Source organism: Nipponia nippon, unplaced genomic scaffold (assembly GCF_047370975.1).
Source record: "Nipponia nippon isolate SJK-2023a ecotype South Korea unplaced genomic scaffold, ASM4737097v1 scaffold_5, whole genome shotgun sequence".
Taxonomy (NCBI): Eukaryota; Metazoa; Chordata; class Aves; order Pelecaniformes; family Threskiornithidae; genus Nipponia; species Nipponia nippon.
Genome location: NW_028262369.1, coordinates 88,314,134 through 88,337,445, shown reverse-complemented (window position 1 = coordinate 88,337,445; position 23,312 = coordinate 88,314,134). Strand labels below are relative to the sequence as shown.

The window sequence follows — 23,312 nt, the reverse complement described above, 5'->3', positions numbered from 1 at the left end:
GAGGTGAAGTGAAAAGATAGGTATAAGGACTCTTCTAGACCTCACAAGCAAGATAAAACCTCTTCTTATACTTAAAACATGAATAGCTATAGTTTTCAGTCATTGACTTAAGATGGTAAAGGACTGCTTTTCACCTTTTCTGCTGTCCAGAGTTCAGAAAGGTCCACTGAATGCTAACACAAGCAAACTTCTCAGTGCTAAACAAAGGCTGTTTTCTCTTCTTCTGGATTTTTAAAACATTTCCTAAAATTCTTGTATGCTTCAATCCAGTCCTCCTCTTTCTCTTTTCCCCATCTTCTGGATTCCCAAAAGAAAAGCAGACCATGTTCATGAATGCGTTCTTCTCCTCTGTCTCAGAGCGGGGAGGGAAGAGAATTAACTGCAAAGCACATCACCTCCAACACCGCTCTCCCAGGCTGCACGCCAAGGCATCTTCAAGGTCTTGATCTCAGACATCAGTCTGAGAAATACATTGTGAAGAACAGAATACATATTGCTCCTGTTCACTTCAGATTACAATTCCATTCTCCAGTTCTTCTTGGTTGCATTACGCATAATTTTCTTGACTAATACGACCTATTTAAAAAGAAAAAAAAATATCTAGCTCCTTTCTTCTTAGTCAGAATCTGACACTAAATAACTTACTGAAACACGTAACATTTTGGTATGAAGTACCCAAAGAAATCTGCCTGGAGCAACACTTCATAGCACAGAAAAGCTCTGCCAGTCACCAAATCCAAGAGCACAAGCAGCATGGCAACCTCCCTGCCCTTAAAGCTTGCTTTTTTCTTTTTTTTTCCCAGCATTTCAGTGAACTCTTTCATTATTCCAGGTCACATATAAAAATCTATCTGTACCTATCTATTGGTACATCTATATCTATTTGTCCAGTATGAAACATCACATAATTGTAAAAAAAACCCTGTGCAACGGATGGTGGTACTATATGGTTGCTGTTCTGTTTCCTCAGTGTTTGGGGGCTGCGAGTTGATTTACCCACTCCAGGAATATACAACGGTTCTCTCAAACACAAGTCTAGATCAAGGAGGTTCTATCCCAGCACAAAACCACCCAACCCACAAAGCCAGAAGAATAAACAAAATCCCTGGTCTTTTCTTGTTTAAGCTAATCAGACGGATTTATTATTTTCCTGTCACCAGTTGTTTATCTCAGGTTTGAGCTAATTATTCATCCATTCCTAAAAGTATATAAAAAGAAGAACAATAGTCCAACAAGTACAAGTCACTCCATTTACTCACCAGTCCATTTCCTTTCAACCTTTCCAGAGTTCAAACACAGGAAGCGTGCAAAAATCCTGGGTTAAGCGGCAGAACTTTCTGAATAATTACTAAAAAGAAACCTTGTCCATACAGAGCACTTTCAAAGGATAATCAAAAGAAAATCATAAATGAAAAAATGCTAAAGTATTTATAGCACTAGACAGAGGGCCACAGGTGCCATAGAGCTGATCCCCAGAAACAGAGTTTCCAGGTTACATTTTAATTAAGAAAACATCCACATATATGTCAATGTGAAACAAAACATTCCAAAATGTAGTCTCTTACATATTCCAAATCTAGTTTGCTAATATGCAATAGCATTATTATTATTATTTATTTAGCCTATCCCCTACTGCCTCACAAAGGCAAAACTGATTTTGGAAGTGAAGAGCTTGCATGATATGCAGAACGCATACTCTATACATTCCTTCCATGAACATACTTTTGAGTGAAGCCTTTTTATGCAACCAGTCAAATTCCCCAAACTTGGTGTCCCTACATACATTTCACCGCATGGATATGACCCATTTTCCTCCTCTAGTCCCATATTCTTTTATGTCGTTCTTTAAAAAAAAAAAAAGTTTAACCATTAAGTGAAAAATGTCCACAGGCATCTTACACTGCTTTATTTAATTAAAAACAAAACAAAACAAAACAAAAAAAAAGCCCCATCCAGACAGCTTCTTCTTTTGGAGAACAGCTTTACATTCCTGAGTGTGAATAACTGTTGGAACAAGACTGTCGCTAAATGTTCCAGGACTTGTCAGACATTGTAATCAGGGGACTTTCCCTGTGGTTGTCTCAGTCGAATTTGTAAGGTAGAAAATGCTCCCACAGTCACATGAAAGAAGAGCTGCCACAGGTTGCGCAGTTCATACAGATACATGTTACACAGGCAAATTAACCCAAAAGTCAGGAAGGATTTGGCATTCCTCCAGCCCGTGTAGTATACAAACAGGTAACACTGTCAAGAAATAAAAAAGAAATCAGATTACCACATGGCAAATAACTTCCACTGAAGAAACACTATCAGGTCATTGAGAAATTACAAACCCAAAACAAGTAAAAGTCTAAATCAAACACGTAAGAACAGTATCAATTTAGCAGCCATGGAAGGGTGAAAAGTACCTGACATCAACACAAGGTTACATTTCGCTTCCATTAAACCCTCTTGGAGAACAATTCTCTCATAATAACTGATCACAACCTGCAATAATGAGCAGCCCATGACAAAGGAAAGTGGATGTTCCTGGCAATCTCTGGTCCAAATACACTCTGTTCCACCCGAGCAATGGGGAAGGAACAAGAGCCAGTGTTAAGTCTTCTTCAGGCAAAGCAATGGAAGGACAGGGAAAATACCAGGGCCCTGCAGCCAGGAATACTCAGCACAAGGCAATCCCCCAGATACCAACCCCGTGTCCTGCTAGGGTTAATGCACAGGATTAACCGGCGGATGCAGAGTGGCCCACATGTATCCGCTGTCCTTCAGGCGGTGCAAGATGGATCACATTTGGAGAGAAAGACACAACACCTCTACTGTAGTTCTACTGTGTTTTAAGGGTCAGTTTCTGCAAGCTGTGGTGTAACACACAATGTCAGGATGGGCCACAGTTTCCCACTCTGCCTTCTTCCTATTGCAGCTGGAAATCTGTTTGAGCCTCTCGCCTCAGTTTTCATCTCTAAAAGAACACAGCTGTCCAGTACTTTTTTGTGGACATTATTTTTACTTCTCCTATTGTTCAAACTACTTCTTCAACTTCCACAAAAAAAACGTTTGCCCGCTCTGGATTCTAGCCGTTTCCATCTGATGAAGAAAGTTTTTGCTGTGCTTCAAGGTAGATAAACAACATAACTTGGGCTTACTTTGTATTCCAAATCTGTTCCCAGTAGATATATAACCATGCTCACACAATTTTTTTAACAGCATTCATCATCAGATTATCTAATTGTCATTTCTGTTCTTCTTGGGCATTTGCCACATTTTATCAGAGTCAGAGAAACTCTAATTAATTTTTTTTTTTTTTTTCATTTTTCATGTTCCTCGAAAAAGGGGCAAAAGCATTGTACGCTCGCAACCGAACAATCCAATTTATTGAGGTCAGTTTATATTCTATTTGAAACAACCCCTTATAAAGCATGCATTTCCATTGTAACTGTGGCTCAGATTAACAAAACTACTTGTGATTTCTGGATATCTAAATATCTTCGGAGACGTGAGTACTGACAATATCAGTAAGATTTGTATGTCCTTCCTTCAAAGCAAAGTAAAACTACAGATAAAGCAATCCACGTGTTTCAGAATCTAGATGGAATTCTTCTGAACCTGCTTGGCCATTTTGAGCAGAGCAAACGCAACCTACTTGTGCTGACAAGTTTTACAAACCATATATGAAAGAGCAATTAGTTGGTACTAGTATCTCAGCAATAAGAATTCAGATAATTTCCTAGCGCCATCGCCTCCACTGACAACATATGAAGAAGTGTAACTGCTTCCAAGATTAAAATAAGAGTCAGGATATGCTTCATCAAAATGATTAATAAATATGAAGGGTTTAAAAAGCAAAAATAGTACAGAATTTTAAAAATGTTACTGCAACATGATGTTGAATGACTGTGAATTTTACTGAAGATCTGTTTTAAATGAATTCTGAGGCTTATCTTTTTGTTAGTCTAGGACTGAGATGCCAGAAGATTTGCCACTTACAAAACAGAGCACCGTTCAAAAGGCCAAAACACCGTGGTTTTAACACCTTACTATAACAAGTGCTGTTATAGTAAATCCTGAGGGGTTTTTTTCTTCTATTAAAGGGAGGTGTTAGCATGGCAATTACTGAGCATGCTTTTATGTAGAAGGCTCCTCTGTGCTACTTCAGAGAAGATTTTTTTTTTTTTTTTTTTAATACATGGTAAGAAACAACTGAAGGCTCAGCTCCTGACGCTTTGCACTCAGGTACAACTGAGACAGTTGTTACTTTTGTACATTTTCTTCTTCAGAAGAGACTAGAAACCATGGAGGAACACTAGACATATCAGTGAGCCTAAAACATCATATTCCATGTTAAGTCTTGTTTTTTGCCTGCACATCTAGGTACAAACATTTTCCTGGAAACCAGAAAGAGCAACACTGCTATGTTGTTATTAACTGAACAAGACAATGCAGCATTATGGATGCCTTGTGGGTGAATGACAATAAAATGTGCTGTCATGCAACATACGGAATTAATCTCCCGAACTCCTAAGCATGGCAAAAGAACATCAGGACATGCCAGAGAACTGACAGCCCTCTTAGTTCTGAAAACTGACCAATTACATATTGTAGGAATGGTACCAGAGGGTGCAGAACAAGAGTCCCAACAGATATATTTTGAATATTAAGAAAAAGCCTACATTCTGAGCTGCATGGATTCTTTCTTTAACACAGCTCTATTCAAGTCAGACAGTGGGGGAAAGACATATGTCCTTACGTCTCAATGCACAGACATGAATACTTTATAAAGAATAAGGTTTCTAATTTGGGAGAGGAGGGAAGAATGTCTATTTTTCACACAAAAAAAGAATGGAGGAGCTCCACTTTATCTGATATGGAACAGATTGTTAGCATGGAAAATTAACACCAATCTGAAGAATTATTTAGGCAGAAGCTGACGAAAAGTCAACAAGTGGTGAAGAACACAAGTTGTACTGTGACATGTTGCTAGAGATAAGTTAAAGAGAATGGAGATTACAGGTAACCAGGACAAAAGGCTGACTGACAGAAAGGCCGATATAAAAGGAAAATCCTGAGACATTATTTTATTTTATGGTCTGACACTGTACTAAACACTGGCACATGGAAACAAGTAGAAACTGCATACTCCACAAGTGCAAGAGACTAAAAGTCAAAAGAATTATAATAACAGCAATTGAGCATGATATAGTCATAGCTAAATGTAACAGCAGTGTCACTGAATGACAAATGCCAATGGGCACCAGAGTACCTTGCTACAAATTATATAGGAAAGTCAAATTCAGATGCAGAAATGGAAAACCCACAGACATGAAATGCAATGTGAAATATCAGACAGGAGAAGGAAAACATGGTGGAAAGTGGCTGAAAGCTCTGAAAAGGAAGGAGATGCACAATAGTGTATGAAGTGAGGAAAATTCTGGGATGTAATGCCTAGGTATTACTGTATTTACTTCAAATCTCCCCAAAGGAAAGAAGCAGTAAGGCATTTGTTCAGATGGTTAAGTTTACCTGAACTATGAAACTACTACTTTAAGGAAATTCTATAACCTCCACTCCTTGTCACTTTAGAGATACATTGTAAGCTCCAGACAGAAGAGTACACCAGATCTCTTAACTAACTGGAGAAAAATGCCAGCAAACAGAAGCTCTTTGTATCAATCTACTTTATGATAGTTTATGCTTAATGAAATAAAACAGAGCAGAAATTATTTTTATAATCGCCCTGTTCAAGTATCTGTGACATTTGAGAAAACATGATGACATTTATGCATGACTGGGTAATGTTTCTAAACTCTAGTGAATTATGTGAGCAGAAGAACACACCTGGTACAAACAGGCTGCTGTTCCAAGAAAAAATGCAATAACATAGCTGAAATCTTCACCTTCATTCTGTGAAAATAAAACAAAAAGCCATGTTTTATAATGCTTCAGTGAAATACCAGATATTTCCAGTATAAAACTTACTAATTATTGTATGTTAAAATACTCTCACATAGAGATTTATAATAATTCCTGTACTACACTAAACCAAGAAAGTTAGCACTAATCAGTGCTTACTTATACATCTGGAAATCTGGAATCTGACCAAAATGTTTATTCACAACAGACAACAAACACTGAGATTTTCCAAAGCCTTAGAGGAAGCCCAGCTCTAACACTGGATACTTACCGTCTCCAGACGCCTTTGAAAATTCAAGGCTAAACTCTTGTAACTACCTTTAAGATCAACTTTGTAGAATTGTGCCTTCCTCCAGCTTCACAAAATGGAAACGAGACAAAAGGAAAAGACACAAAGTGGCCACTAGAGTGTGGTAAAATTCTGCACAGCGAGTAACGCAGGCAGCTCTGCGTTCCTGGCAGTGAGAACGAACAAAAGCACATGAATTTATCAGAGAGAGCTTATTGGAAAATTAAGTTTTCTTGAAGGAAAAGATGGAAAAATTTACCTGAAGTGATAGATGTTTCTACTCTGTGTTTAAAAAACAAAACAAAACAAAATTCCTTCTAACTTATTCAAATCGGTTGTTAAGAGTTTCTATAGAGCTGAGCAGAATTAATTTACATGTTGAGTGATTATTCTAACTGCATCTCCAACAAACATCTGCGACAATCAGAAACTTTCCCAGGAAAACAATGGGTACTCATGCAAATGGTCTCAAAATGATATTTGCTTTTAAGGAAGAAGAACATGGTCCACTCAGAACTACAACTTGTTTCTGCTCAGAGTATGTTCAGTGTGAAGCATTTCCATCTACAGTGCTGACTAGGAGAAAGTTTGTATGTCCACACATAAAACTCACCTACACGATGCAGCACACTCCTAAACCGTATGTGTATCTTTGCCTCGGTGCCACTGCATATTTGGTGGAGTACAGCTACAGATTGTCATAGAGTTTTGCTAACACCCAAATAAAAACACTGATAATAAAGGAAACACTAATTCAGAGAGAAGCTTTTTAATGGCTTCTCAGAAGTTCCATTAATCACATTTTGGATTATTTCTCCCTAAACTTTATGGATTTTTCCATAATAAAGTAAATTAAGAGAAATTTTAATGGATTTTTAGTGTGCCTCATTTGTCAGAAATTAAAAAATATCTTCCATCTGTACTGCCATCTATTACCTCCAGATGCCATAACATATAGAATAAAATTAATTGGCTGGCCTGTCATCACTTAAATAGGTTAATCTAACATTGGCATTCCTCTTTAAAAAATCAGCTGGAGAAAGGTAACAAAACAAGTTCTAGAAACATGACACTAAGTGGCAGGAATCTCTTCAGTACTATTTGTACTACAGTGTACTTTAAATTCATTCCTATTTATAAAGCGAGAGAATTGTGCATAACACAGAAAAATCTAATTAGGGATAAAGTAGAGTTCACTATTTCCTTCTTGGTTTTTCTTTAAAAAACAAACCTAAAACAACTCGAAAGAAGGACCTAGCATGGAACACTTTCATTAACACCGTTCATCCATTCATTAGTCTTCAGGAAATGCTGAGACCTCAAACATTACTGCTTTATTAAATCTTTACATGTATCAATAATTATGTAAGACAACTGGAATACAGGTCATCTTCTTTATCTTAATTCCCTACAAAATCCATTAGGTATGAAAAGCATTGCAGTTATAAAGTCCAGATATATGTTTGAATAAAAAGATTATCTATTAGCCAAGCAGGAGGATTCCCATTTTCTTTCAGAAAACTCCCACGGTGTTTTTAGTTTCTACCTCCATCACCACAACAGCAGAGCCATTTAATCTTAAGTAAGTCTTTTTTTTTTTTTTTTTTTTTTTTTGTGGTAACACACATGAACTTTCTGTGCGTGCTTGCAGGGACTACCAGCACATTCACTTGAATTGCTTGAAATCATTAAGCACTATTATTTTCACTGTAGCAATGAGAATACAACTAGCACAAGAAATGGAATACAAAGAAACTGAAAGGCTATAGGGAGGGTCAGAGCGGAGAGTTCACATACATAAATAAATGTTTGCTGGAGAGGTTTCTTGGTGGGGGAGGGTGTTGTTGTTTGGGTGGGGGGTGTTAGAAGAAATCACTTGACAGTTTCCCTTATGCTGATCCTTTCAGTACACAAAGAGAAATAAGCATCCTACTTAAGAAGGTCTATTAAAAACAAACAAACAAAAACAAAAAAAGGTTTCTAAAAAACAATTTTACAAAAGCTGTTTAAAGATCCCTGCTCTGTGGACCTTTCCAAAAAACTGGCCAGATTTTCAAAGCTGTTCATCATTTCTCTCAAGTGTTTTTAAATAACATCTATTAAAATTAAGCGTCTCATATCCTGGCATAAATTTAGAAAACAGAACATTATGTTCACATACTCACTGCTACCAAGGTACCTAGGGAAGGAGTCAGCCACCCACCTTCTACTGCTTTAGAAACTCACAGCCTCAATGAATGATGCACCATGCACCACACTCAAGAAGGATGCACAGATCACAAACACAGGTTTCATAAACAGAGGTCTGACCTCACAAACAATATTTCTGAAAAGAAAACTAGCAAGACTTAGTTCATATAGCAAGCATCTTCTAAGGTGATGTTATGATTGCTGTGATGCATAACTCTTCAATTCATAAACGTGTACAATACCTGGAGAAGACTTTCTATGGCATGAAAGCCACGAATTAAATTCAAAGCCCCACATAACAGACTAAGCACAAATGAGACAATCCCTGGCAGAGTCACAGGTTCCAGGCGCTGATGAGGAGCTGCAAAGCAGAAGATCAAAATAAGATATCAAAGGTCAAAGCAATGTCTTTCAAAACTTAGTGAAATAGTAATCTCATTTCTCAGTGGCTTCTAGCTCAAGAAGAGATCACTAAAGCAAACAACAAAATGTCAATCTTTTTTTCTAAAAAGAAGAAGAAACATTTTAAATATTTCAACACAACGTTTAACAAAAAGTATACTTTCCTTCAATTCACATATATGGTTGTCTTATTATATTTAGTCTTTAACTCAATACATTCAGTTTATTCAGTATGGTACTGAAAAATGCTCAAATATGCCACGAAATTGATGGCAAATGCTGCATTTGCTAGTGAAATTTGTCCAAAATTAGTAGCCAGCCAATAAGTCACGTACTTAAGAGCTCCTCTCACAACCTCCACTTTTTTTTAGCACTAATGCATTAGCAGAGCTATCGAGACTGATTTAGCTTGTTTGCTGACCAGAACACTATGAGGCAAAGCTATTACAGTCCCCTACCTTAAAAAATACAGCCAGTGAGTGCTACCAAAGACACAAATAAAAAGACAGCTCTGAAACTAAGCTAGTATCTATATTACAACCTTACACAGACCTTCCAGATAGTGCTGAGAAGTCTCTTAGAAAACACATGAAAATTAAAAAACACGTTCTTTCCATGCACACCCACTCTTTCAGGCTTAGCTAGGGTCACAAGCACATAACAGTTGTGTATGTTCCTCATTATCGTCCCTTGCCGTAATTAATAACAGAAAGTAAATATGAAAAAACAATGCAAAACTTAACAGTCTAGGCAACACTGGGAAAACAATAGGACTACTGAGCCATACTTAAATCATTCTGTTCAAATCAACGAAGTGTAAAGATGTGAACAATGAGGTTAATGAACTGTAACATTAATAGAGAGAGAGGTGTCAATCCTGGTTGTTTGCATTGCACAGATTTAGGAAAAAGGCTTTCCAGTTTATGAAGTTACAGAACCTAAAGACAAAATGACAAAAGCTATTTCACGATGATAAGCAGACAGGGCTGTCTAATTATGAGTGTGTGATAACTTAAAAATAAAGCACAAAATTAGTTCATTTAACTCATTTGTGCTGAATATAATAGTGTAATCAGTATTTCTTTTTAAAACAAAAGCATAACCCACGTTTAATTTTCAGAGCTTATTGCTTTTCTAAACCGTAGTGCATATTAGAAGAACACTACCAGCAATCACTCAGTTAAGGTTACATATGGTCTTTGCATACCAAACCATTCCTTTCCAGTGACTCCTAACTGGTTGTTCTGGGTTTTTTAAACCATCTCATCTAGACAGTGCCAAAAAGCTGAAGGTGTACGTGACTGTTTTTAGCCAAAAGTCACTGTATTTCATTAACTGGTGGACAAAATTATTTCACTGCTCTCCATGCACAGTTCTCCAGACAGTCTCATTTTCCCCATGTATCAGGGTAACTTCAAAATATCATGTCTTAAAACAGTATTGAAAACACCTCTTTGAGAACCATGAGGGGAAAAGTAAAGAGTCTTTGTCAGCTAAATCAAGACAGTCTATGAAGGATTATAAAATAGCAACTTTTCTCTCTTATTAAAATACGAAAACAAACCCAGAAACCTGGAAGGACATTGCATATCGCTCCTGATGTCATTAAGCTCTCCAGGGCTTAATAAATTTTCGTGTTACAATCAAAGCAACAAGAGTCATTTAAATACAAAAAAAAAAAAAAAAAAAAATAGGCAAAACCAGAAGAATGAAGGAGGAGTGTCAGAGAAGGCAGGGTAAAGGACAGCTGACCTTGAGTCAGTACATCCATAAACCTTAGAGAGATCATAACTGCCATATCAAAAACTCTCTAACACAAGCGAAGGATCATATAAAGCACAAGTTCTAAAGTAAAATGTTGAAATTTAAATAAAACATTAGGAAATCTGCACGACATAAGAAACTGCAGTACTTGTAAGGACGCTTATTTAAAAATAAAAAATAAAAATCAAGTACACCATCAGGCAAAAAGTAACTTTGATTTGAGAACTGTTCCTTTGTTGAAAAAAAGCTAAGAAAACAGTAAATTTATCCAATTACAAGTATAAGTAAGTAACAGACAATGCTTCATCAGCAGAGCCAGAACTAACACATCAAATTCTGCTATTCCATGTAAGAAAATAAGATTTGTGTCTACCTAACTTCCTACCTTTGCACGCTATCCAACCTGATTTAACATACTTAATTCACTTATAGCAAGTCATATTTTTTAACAGAACAGCATATTCAGGAAATTACACTAGGCAAACCACATCTTTTTGTGAGAATTTATCCTTAGAGCAAAGGAGAAACTTTGAAGTCTAGCCAACTGAGTGGGTAGCAAACATCCAGGGAAAGTTCTTTTCAAGGATGGAGAGAAGCAATGAATGTAAAGAATTACAAAACTATTAGCAGACTTGCTAAAAAAGACACTATTATTCAATAGCATCTAAAATTTGAAGAGGTGAAGGAGCAAAGTGCAAACCTCTCATAATGTACAGCCCTTTGATGGTGAGTTTCTACAGCAATTCAAGGAAGGAAGCAGATAACTGAACAGAAAGATCTATGGAATTCAGAGAAGAAAGTTAAAAGTAACTGAAAGAGGGAAAAGAACAGAAGAAAGTTGACACAGAAAGAAAAGAGGACAACAGAACCGCTTCTGTAAGACAAGTTGTGGAGAGATAGGTAAAAAAAATCGGAAGATCATCTGCCAATTATTGTTTAATTTTACTTTACAGTAAAAAGGGAAATGGTCCTTAGGCATTTTAATTTAGGCCCATATGATCTTCCAACACTTTTATTCAGAAAAGTGATAAAAACCTTGTCTACCACTACATGGACAACTTTAAAAACACAGCCAATTTTGTCACAGGCCAAATTCTCTCATGCTTATTGTTTTTTCTTCTTCCAATTGCAGGAAGTTTGAATCTAGACAATCTTCAGAGTTGACCAGTTGCCACTTCTGCCACCATAACCTTTTCCACAAGCCAGGATTACACTAGAACATTAAGAGGTAACAACGATGTAAGCATCAAAAGTGGCAAAAGAATGCTATCACAGCATTACATACCTTTAAACACAGCCCACACATATAAGCAGTAGATGATTAAAGGTATGTACAGTGCTGCTTAAAAAATTCCACTTCTCTAAACAATTTAAACTTCTTCACATATTTCCTGTATTAATTTTCCAGAATCTATCTCTAATACTGTTAAATTGCAAATACAGAGATAGTAGGCTATTTCTACACTGTCTCACAGCACCTAGAATTCTCAGGATCAGGGCCCCAGCAGTACAAACAGGGCACCCTATTGATTTTGTTTGGTTTTCGTCTTCAGTAGAAAGTAGTTTTCAATCTTCTAGAGGAATCCCTATGAGTAAGTAAAGTAATTAGGATAATATACTGGCAAAGAGATCCTATTTTTATATATATATATATATATAAATATATAAATATATATATAAATAAATACATTTAATAAAATATTTAATAAAGTTATATATATATTTATATATATAAACTGCACAAAATTAAGTTGATCTCTTCTATCACAGAACTGTAGGAAGCATTTACATGTAAAATTGCAATTTTCACCCTGACACTGTGAAGTGAATGGCATCGGTGCATGTCTGCCCAGGATAACTAGCCTTGTAGACAGAGGTACTTTTGGGAAAAAAGGGGAAGATATTAACAATTTAAAATCAACACTTCCTTTTATTCTATTTATGATTTTCCTTCACTGAACTTGGAAGAGTGAAATCCGATTATGTCAGTTTCACGTGTGCAGTCCACGCATTAGTGCAAAGACTTGGCGAGTTTTACATTTTCTGTCCTGCTGGGAAACATCTAAAGGTGGGCCTCGAACTGATTCAGAGCATTCACTTAATAGCACAAACCTTTAACCCAGTTCAACCACACAATTCCATATTTACCTCCTACATGAAACAAACTGAAGTTTTAAAAAATTAATGATTATTTAAACGAATGTGGCAAGTATATACAAAATTGCTATTATTAACATCATACACAAGGCACCGATTTTAGAGAGTACATCTTTTAGCCAGCACAGCTCTTTGGATTTTCACCGTCACAGATGCTTCCTAAAGTGATGCTTCTCCCTCCAGCTGCTCTAACTCCTGACACTATGCTCTTAGCTTATGTCATGTTTCGGTCTTACTAGGCAGAAATAATAAAAATTTTCATAGATCTTAAAGGGTCAGAAAAAGAAAGAAGATCATCTTGTTAAGTGCTCAGCTTCATTTGCTTATTTTCATGCAGATTTTTTTTTCCTTCAATAAAGCAGTCCACTGAATAGACCCAGTTCTCTCTCCAAGTGCCTTGGGAAGATATGCACTTTGAGCAGAGGACAAAACAGATATCTAAGCTAAAATACATGTATGGTCATGGCAGCGTTATACTTTAAGAACATCACGGTGAAAAAGCTTTTTATAAAGGAAAAAATATCAAGATTAATTCTACTACCCTGCATCTGTCTCATTTAAGGATACAAAACCAAAAGCCTGAAACTTACCCGCAGATATCTTACCAGTACCCTTATACTCCACCACAGATAAATGTGCGAAGCCATTAGCTGAACCAAGTTCTGACATGGAAATTTGATAAGGTGGTCTCAGTTTGATTTCTGTCTGCATGTCAGCAAGATTCATCTTTGTTGACAAAGAGCGTGTGTTGTTGTATCTCTGTTTGGTCCTCTGAATGAAATTATCTGTGTAAAATTTAAAATGAAAAGGTATATCCTTATGGACTTTCATTAATTTTTGTTAATCCAAGACTATGCAGCTTTATGTACTACATACTTCACAAATTGAAACATATTGTTTGAAATGCCTGTATTTATCTTAGATTTTTTAACAGTATTTCTGTTTTGTGACTAATATATCATGGGCTATTTAATTCTGCAGTAAAAAAAAAAATTAAGCTCTAGAAATCTAATTACTTAGTAACTGTGAATAAACTAATGACTTTTCACCGCATGAAACTGAATGCATTGCTAATACAATGGTTTTACTGCACTTATTCTAGCTTTCCCATTAGTTTAGTAAATATCCTTACGAAAAAATTAACTCTTGCATTCAAGTATAAACTTACTTGAGTATGCAACGTACTTGCAAAATATTCAGGCAGAGAAAATTTATACCATATTATACAGATACAAAGACTGTAATAGACCTACATTCTAACTTAACAAGTAGTAGAACAAAGAAGGTGTTGGGGAAAAAAAAAAAAAAAAAAGAGTGTTCATAGAAATCTTCATAAGGAAGACAACAATGTTGTACAGAAATTGTTAAAAATTATAGACAGGAATTAACCAACTGGAATATCTTCCCCCACATTTCTAAAACTGCAGTTCTTTTCGCTGTAATGCGTTTTATAAGAATGTTTAAAATAACTGCCTAACATATAGTATTAGAGCAACAGATATTAATGGAATCCGCAACAGCTGTTATCTGGCATAGGAGATTAGTTGTATTTGGAGCCTGCATGACAGAAGACTAAATGCTTCACTATATCATAAGACAAATAAAAAGCTCTCCCTTTCATGTACTGAACAAAAATTACAGCACTGCTAAGAGCAAACATGAAATTGCAATCTTTTACTTGAGAAATTTATGGAGCTCAACGCCTTTACAGATTAAGTATTTCAGCAGGTATGAAGTCAAACAACTCCTAGTATTATTAACTAGGAGAAGATGAACTCCAGACTTGGTCACACAAGGCATAAACCAAAACCTACTGGAATGAACAGAAAGATTATAAACAAGCTCGGATAAAACTCTGGTAGCCTAATTTAATGCCCACAGAAGTATTTCTTTATTGACTCTAATGGGAGTTAAATCAGATTCTAAATCCACCTGAAATACAGTTATAAACTGCCTTGGACATTTTTGTTTTGTGTGCATTAAGTTGCACATCTATTTAAATGCTCATTTGTCTTAGTGTGAGAATCAAGGAAAAAAAAGTGGGATCCTTACCGAACTCTATAAAACAGTACGGTCTGACAGCAGTATTTGTCTTCATCATATTGTAGGTAGTGATGAACTCTTTCTGAAGCTCATCCAGGAAGCAGAAAGCCAGGACACTGGGATAATTTTCAGTGCACAACATCATATAGCTTACTCCCAGAGAACTTATAAAGCTATAATTGAGGAAAATTCAAAATTTCAAATTTAAATCCAGGTAATTCCCTGCTTCGCTAGTCTGATCTCATATTCTATAATCAGAAAAGCAAAAACTGCTCTGGGGTAGCAAAGGAATTAATATTTACTGAAAAGTCCAACACTATTCTAGAAGAAAAACAATTTGCTTTTGGGCAATGTTTTACTTTAGCGCCACATTGTACAATCATAAGAGAAGCTGCATTATACATCTATGTGTATGTATATATATGCATGTGTGTATACATATGAACACACTCTCACATAAAGCTTTTGGGATACAGAAACACAGCAGGTTTGTCCTGTAATAGCTTTTCATTCATCACAAATGCAGAATATGTGATCTGGAAAATCCCAAAAAGGCAAAAACTTATCTTCAGATTGCAAGGGGGAGGGCAGTTGGTTCTTTCTAAAATATGTGAGGAAATAAAACTGTTCCGTAGAATACGGGATTCATCATTCTCCAAAGATGGTTGCAAAGATGACCAGAGATGGCAAATATGAAATTAGAAAGGGATAGTTTTCAATATACATATCCCTATTGCATGTAGGCAATTTATTAAATAGAGTTGACGTTTTCATGACACATTCAAATCTCTTCAAAATCTTGATGGATAACTTATACTATTAAAAGTAATCGAAGACCAAAGTAATAAAAAACATCCTGGCTAAGCCTTATGTCTCATTCTTAAAAGTTTCTTTTAAGCTGATCAGTTTACAAGCCAGCTACAGCTGAAGTTTTAAAAAAACATCGACGGGAAAAATTTGGTCCATGTTACACTTAATCAGTGTTACTGATATAATTACTTAATCGCTTTGTCATGCAGGTACACTATCAAATTGACTAGCTCAAAAAATTTAGGAATAGTTATTACAAAAAAAGTCAAAACACAGAAGTGTGAAGAGAAAACATGAAGCATTGTTGTGAAAGTGCTGGATGGAGCAGTAGGATAGGCAGGCTCCATTCAACCATTCAAGACTTTTACTACACACTGCCTTCGCACTAGAAAAATCATTCCTACCCCCTCACTCCCTGTGTGCCATATGAAATAATTATTGAGTTATGCTTGGGTTTTAGGGCATGTTTTCTCTGAAGTCAACAGAAATCCTGAAGGTACAATACAAGGGCCTAATTCCATAGCAACCTAATCACAAGTTTTCAGAAATATTGGGTTATGAAAGTATTTGGGCACTTTTAAAAATTTGTGTAGACTAAAAAGAGAAAACAAATGAATACTAGTTGAACTAGCATAACAAAGAACAAGTCTGGTTATTTTCATGTAGGAAACAACTTTGACATTTAAAGAAATATTTCTAGTAGGTCAAGGACTTTGATACTTATAAAAAGCTGTCTATTTCAAACTAGAACTTCCACCAAACTTTGAGTAGGTTTCAAATCTTTCCACAATTTCTCAATTTTAAATTTCTGATACATAAATACTGCCAAGAATTAATCTTAGTTTGATTAATCATTTCTAATGTGAACTGTTAACTTTTTAACTCTCAGACAGACACAACCCAGGACATCGCAAATACATAAGAGAAAAGTCTTACTTTATATTATACTGCCCCGTTTTCAGAGTACATCTATCGGGAAGCTGAGAAAGTTTCTTTGAGAGCATTTTAAAATATTTTCTACATTCTTGCATTCCCATGCTCTGGTCATAATCAGTCGATGCAGACAGTGGGAGTCCATCCCTCACTCGGACCACAGAAGCAGATAAAATCATAGACATTGCCAACAGAGTTAAGGACAACCTACAACAAAACACAAATCAGGAGGAATCAGAATTAAGGTAAAAACAAAAACAACAGAGTCAACTGTGATTAATCAAACTTCCCAAGCTGTATACTGGGCTCAGGCTTAAACTGGGGCATGAGGAGGATTTTCAACTACAACTCAGATTAAAGTCCTAACTGAATAGGACCTATTACTCTACACAAACCACAAAGCAGCAGCACATCTGACATCAATGTCATATTTTCAAATATTTTTATCTGAACTGCCATAAATCCTCACCTAGAGATACCTGTGGAGATTGAAACGTTATCACTTAGCCTTAGCACTACTGTAGCACTTGCACCCTTCAAGCTGTGAGTCTTCTTGTTTAGTGAGACAACAATTATAGTCTAAACAAACAAGAACAACAGCTGGAGAGGAAAAATGTGTACTGTAAAGATATGCCAGATGGAAAAGTGATACAGGTCTTGATCAAGCAATAGTATTAATGTGCTTTCATGAGACTGTGTTAGTGAGTACATGCTTAAGTACCCTGACAAACAGAGACTTACACAACTTACGTGCTATCAAATAGGAAATCAAGGATCAGGACAGCAAGGAATGTAATCCAGCTCTCCCAACTCACAATAGAATTTCTTAAACACGAAATGTCTTTTTTCTTATCTGGGTCTCCATTTTCTTTAAATCTGCACAATGTGTCTGTCAGTATTACACAAATACTGAGCACGTTGAAATGGTGCTCTGAAGGCCTACGTGCTTTTACAGCATTTAATTTTCAAAGCGTAATAATTAAAGCTTTATGGAATACAGTCACTTAAAAAAGAAAAAGTTGTGTATTTAAACATTTCTCGATCAGAAGGAGAAAATTTATAGCAGGCATTTAACAGTATAAACACATAGCCTGCAGACAGTCTTTCAAGACTGAAGACACATTTTTAAAATCTTCAAGTTCTTTAAAACTTACGTTAAATCAGAACATCCAAAAGTTTAGCAAGACAAGCACTAAAAGGATTACTTATCTGCTAAGTATCAGTACACAAATTTGTCCTCTTGCAAGTGGGCGAACTGCGAGAATTTATATGAAGCCAAAAGCAAACACTTCCTCAACTCTTAACACTGCTCTGCAGACTCCTACCATATACTACACCTATCACTTAAGATATTATGAAAAAAATAGATTTTTGCCTCCCTCAGATGATGCTACTCAAGTTCCATACAGTCACAAACTGAAAAAGAAAACAGATTTCTGAATACAGCTGAAATATGCTTTCATGTGTAATACTGACATGTTTACAGCACCTTTCAAACTATGACATTAAGGGTGCTTTACAAGCCTTAGTAACTGAAGGACCATATTCTGAAAAGACAGGAATCCAAATTTTCCCAAATTAGCTCTGCCTCTTCATAAAAGAGAGGAAATAGCTATTTTTCCCCTGAACTCTCACCTCCCCTATTTCCCACTACCCAAAGGTTATATATACATCAGGATACTTATCGAATAATAATCAATATTCAGGTTTTTCAAGGGTATTTACTCCTGTCCTGGTTTCAGCTGGGACAGAGTTAATTGTCCTCCTAGTAGCTGGTATAGTGCTGTGTTTTGAATTTAGGATGAGAATAATGTTGATAACACACTGATGGTTTAGTTGTTGCTGAGCAGTGCTTACACTAAGTCAAGGACCCTTCAGCTTCTCATACTGCCCTGCCAGCGAGGAGGCTGGAGGTGTGCAAGAAGCTGGGAGGGGACACAGCTGGGACAGCTGACCCCAACTGACCAAAGGGCTGTTCCATACCATATGACGTCATGCTCAGCATATAAAGCTGGGGAAAGAAGGAAGGGGGGGATGTTCAGAGTGATGGCGTTTGTCTTCCCATGTAACCGTTACACGTGACAGAGCCCTGCTTTCCTGAAGACGTCTGACCACCTGCCTGCTGACGGGAAGTAGTGAATGAATTCCTTGCTTTGCTTTGCTTGCACGCACGGCTTTTGCTTTACCTATTAAATTGTCTTTATCTCAACCCACGAGTTTCCTCACTTTCACCCTTCCGATTCTCTCCCCCATCCCACCAGGGGGGAGTGAGCAAGTGGCTGTGTGGTGCTTAGTTGCCAGCTGGGGTTAAACTGCGACAACTCCTCAGAAAGAAAGAGGTATATAACAAAAACATTGAAAATGTGTTGTAATTTTCAATTTAAGAAATTCAGCTTGATCAGCAGTCAAACTTCAACCTGCTTTGAGATGCATCACATTAGCTAAACACGCTCCAAATTAATACCCTCATATGTTACTTGTACAGCGTGTCAGACTTTCACCAAAGTCATAACACCAGCAGAAGTCACTGTTGCCTGTAGTCTGCTGAACAGCTCTGGGCTTTTATCAGGTACGCTTGTTATTTCAGCACTTCACTACAGAATTCCCTATTGTACAAAGTGCTTTGATCAGCTGGACACAAAACCAGAAAACAAAACAACTTTAGGACTTGCTCTAGATTAGCTTGCTGGAGTGAAGCATTCTAGAAATTAAACCTGCGGTTCTAGAAACTTTTACCTATCTCTGTCTGAGTTCATGCACGTGTTCCCAGCAGGACAATTCACAAAACTGCAGAGGAGGTTTAAATTGTAATGGTCCTCCAATAATAACCACCGCTACCACTTGGAACTCAATCCTGAAAGGGACTTCGGGGAGCTATATCAATATAAACATAAGAACAATGATGTGATAGCAAAGTTTAAAATTCCTTTCATTAACTTACTTGCACAAAATGTAATTTCATGGATCTGCATTTCCTCTGATGAAGCAAATAACTTCATTAGCACCTAACATGAAGAAAGGAACATAGCTCCATGTCCTGTTTTAGGAAAAGGTTGTGAATAGGACAGCACTGCAGGAGAAACTCAGAATCCTGTAGCCAGCTCTCAGAAGGAAAAATATTGTTCTGTTCACTTTTTAAATGATCTTGACGGTTAAAGTTCATGTTGGGCTATCTGATGAGATAAGAATAAACAGAAAAAGTTAATAAGTGTATTTACTGGCTAACAATATTCTTCAGCTCTTTTTGTGAGGGCATGCTTATTGGAAAGGCCTGAACACACCCCAGTCAAGGGGTACTCAAGTAAAAAGGAAACTAGAATAATATAAATATTAAAATGTTTCTATGTTCTTTAAGTGAAGTCGAGGAAATCCCATCACTTCAGCCATTTAAAATGGGAAAATATGTTATCCATCTGCACAGTACATGAGTAACTTAAGGTAACACAACCTTTGACTCTGAATCCTATCATTCACCTCATACACTAAGTTTAACTAATCTATAATCTCCTCTGATCAGAAACCTGAACACTTCAGGATCATAACACAACACAACCACAGCTGTATTTCCAAAGCATTAAGATTTTCAGTATTTGATCTAACAACAGTTGCTTTACTCCTACAACTAAGGACAAAGAATATAAGTATCACTAACATCACTGTGTATGCACGGACAACAGACAAAGCAAAGGATAAAGACCCTTTTAGAGGTATTCCTTCAATTTTTATGTCTACTCTATATGTATATAAATATTTGCATAGATCTAGAACAAGACCAGTTACTTTCTTCAAGACTCCTACCTATATTTAGAGAAATCAGGCTCTCTAACAGAAGATAAGCCTCCATTAAAACCTGCCAGGTCTCTTAATGTACTATGAAATCATGCAAGGTAAAAATTGTGTTTAAATGAACAGTCTTAAGATCACCAGTCAGCCAGGTTTTGTTACCATCTTCTTAAAAACCCACCCAGTGAAAAGATGTACTTTTTCCTCAGCTTCCTAATAGCAGAATCAGAAAGCTATCTAAAAAATGAAGCTAATAAAAGAAAATCACTTTGGTTGCAAGATCACAGACATAAAGAGATGTGCAATACACATACTGTAACAGTAGTCAGCATTACTTGAAAATGTATTAATAGAGAAAATAAGTTTACTAAATCTTCAAAATGAAAGAGCTACTTCAATCAGCTCTCAAAACAATAAGGCTCTACAGAAGGAGCCAGTTGGTAAATTTGATATAGACTTATATAGGTAGAGATTGGACAAAGAACATTAAAAATATGGCAGTGTTTTTAGAACTATATTTAAATGTCTTTTTTTAAACATCTATTCAAAGTGATTCACTATACCATTACAAATTTCATAGGTTTTCCTCAAAACATTCCATATCAATCAAACACCTGAAGATGACAAAGGACTGCACTCCCATTACACATGGTCTATAATTCCATTACAGGCACAAAGAAACAAACAGGGATTGGGTTCACTATCTCATTCTATGACAGAACTGAGGAGTATCAAATCCAACCAGCAGGTGTCAGGCTCATGGGTACCACAGATGGCTCTTCTCAAAACATGCAGTTAGCCAGTGGAACTGCTTGTCACAGGATGCTGTCGATGCTAAAATGTTATGTGAATTCAAGAGGCAACTGGAAAAGCTCACAGAAAAACTACAAGGATTGTTAAAACTAAAACACTACCCGTTGCTCAGGGAGATTCTGACCCCCAAACGATGACCAACAGAGAACACACCACAGAAGCATCACTCCATGCTTGCGCTATTCTTACGTTTCCCTGTGTGCATCTACTTCTGACCCATCTTTATTGATTTCCCCTTACCCCGACACTATACAGCCCTCCCTGAAAATGAGGGCTGGGAGAACTGACAGAAAAGAGGAATGTGGAGAAAGCTGGCCACAGACAGATAAGAGTCAACTGAAATGATCATTCCTCTGCTACTCCACCCTCCCTAAAGCTGTCCAATTTATCACACACATGTCAACCTCCACTGCTTTCACAAATAGGAATTATCCCATGTGGCTTCAGTTTAATTTCCTCCCATGAGCGGGAAATCTCAGATGATGGAAACCAGAGCCTGTCTTACTGTACTTTTTTTTTTTTAAGACAGATTCAATTATCATCTTGTTTATTTTTGTGTTATGATGGTACTTGATCCTGAGGCAGCATCTAGAAAAGTCCTAGAAAGTAGTATACATTCCAGTCTTTTGTAACTAATTGGTCTTCCAACTTGTGATCTGACAGTAATTGTTTTATATCCATCTGACATCTTCCCATAACTTTTTTTACAAGTGAGTGTTTAAAAGTGACCTGTGAATATGGTTTGCTCAGGATACTTTAATTTTTTAAAAACAGTCAATCTTCACAAAAAATGAAAGATTCTAAGTAGATCTAGTGTAACGGCAAGCCTACCCTCCTGCACCTGCTAGCCTTCAGCACCAACTTAATCAAGGCATTTCTTGCCAGGATGTCTGCCTCTCATGATAACCTTCCACAAAATATAAAATTGGGAAGTGGGTGCAAGCCACACACCTGCCTGACGCAGAAGGAAAATACAATTTCTGCACTTACTTCAAGTGTACAATTTATTGTCCCCACTTTGGAGGGTTGTGACAGTTGCACTACGCAGGCAGGAGTCTTAATTTTTCCACTCTACAGCATACTTCAGAAATCCATATTACAAACCAAAGCACTACAGAAGGACACAACTAATAAAGCCACTTTGACATCATCAGGTGTGATCAAACAAGGAAATAATCCTAAACCACTAGCCCATATAATCCTTTCCATAAAGCAAAGGAAAAAGAGACCTTGGAAACAGAATCAAGATTCCAAAAAACTAATGGAACAGAACAAGCTGCATCCCAAAGTTTGGGAACTTGACCCTTTCATCTACCACCTACTTATATGGCAGCTTGGACATGATCGTTTGCACTATTTGCAACGGCAGGCAGAGGTGATGGGGTTACTGACTTAAACGGGTTTGCACTGCTTTAGATTGCAAAACTTTATACAAAGACATTGATGGCTACACACATGGCCAGCCAGGAGAGCGACAGATCCCCGCTACAACAGGCTTCTGCTACGAACCGACATTTAGGACGAGGCCTGAGCCGCCACCGACGGCCTCCTGCACCTGACCGGCCGCTGCGCTGCCAGCAGCAAACCTCCAGCGGCAAAGCCGGCGGCATCCGGCTGACGAGCAAACGCAGGCGACCCTGTGGCTCCAGCGGCCGGGCTGCCACCCTCTAGCCCACGGCAGCCCCCGGCAGCCCCCGGCAGGGCGGCGGCCCGGAAGGCGGAGACACCGGTGACAAGCCGCTTCGCTTCGCGGGACCAGACCCGCGCCCACATCGGCAGCCTCCCCCCCCCCGCCCCGGGCCTGGCACCGTAAAGGCAGCACTTTCCAGCGCCGTCCGGCCCCTCGCCCTCCCTCAGGCCGCGGGCGGCGGGCAGGCCCCGGGCGGCGGGCAGGGCCGCGTCGCCTGGCAACGGCACGGGGCGGGAGGGGCTCGAGCTACCTGCCTCAGCGGAGCGGAGCGGCGGCGGCGGCGGCGGCGGCGCGCGGCCAGGGCGGGCGCCTCCCGCGAGGCATTGTGGGTAGTGTCCACGTCTGCCCCGCGCCCCCCCGCCGGCGGGGGAGCGCCCCTCACGTGACGCGGATGCGGACGCGCCATTGGTCCGCGGCTGGCGCGGGGCGGGGGGGGGGGGGGGCTGGGGCGTCGCCATGGCGACACGGCGGGACCGAGTCCCCTCAGGGCAGGCCCGGCCCCGCCGCTCCCGCTCCCTCGGCAGGGTCCCT

At 38.0% G+C, this 23,312-nt stretch overlaps 1 protein-coding gene across 3 annotated transcripts; it reads right to left on the bottom strand.

Annotated features, from left to right (window-relative positions):
- Nucleotides 1–1,200: 1,200 nt before the first annotated feature.
- On the bottom strand, nucleotides 1,201–23,148 carry SEC22A (SEC22 homolog A, vesicle trafficking protein). Of its 3 annotated transcripts, XM_087731087.1 has the most exons (8): nucleotides 23,032–23,132; nucleotides 19,437–19,668; nucleotides 16,499–16,702; nucleotides 14,762–14,925; nucleotides 13,300–13,494; nucleotides 8,629–8,747; nucleotides 5,833–5,898; nucleotides 1,202–2,244 (listed from the first exon to the last, which is right to left on the bottom strand). In XM_087731087.1, exons 3-8 carry the CDS (start codon nucleotides 16,678–16,680, stop codon nucleotides 2,044–2,046), a joined length of 927 nt encoding a protein of 308 aa, XP_087587213.1. In that variant the 5' UTR covers nucleotides 16,681–16,702; nucleotides 19,437–19,668; nucleotides 23,032–23,132; the 3' UTR covers nucleotides 1,202–2,043. The 3 variants fall into 3 exon arrangements, with proteins under 3 accessions (XP_087587214.1, XP_087587215.1, XP_087587213.1); XM_087731088.1 differs by lacking the exon at nucleotides 19,437–19,668 and having other exon boundaries at nucleotides 1,201–2,244; nucleotides 23,032–23,148; XM_087731089.1 differs by lacking the exon at nucleotides 19,437–19,668 and having other exon boundaries at nucleotides 1,201–2,244; nucleotides 23,036–23,071.
- Between the last annotated feature and the right edge of the window lie 164 nt (nucleotides 23,149–23,312).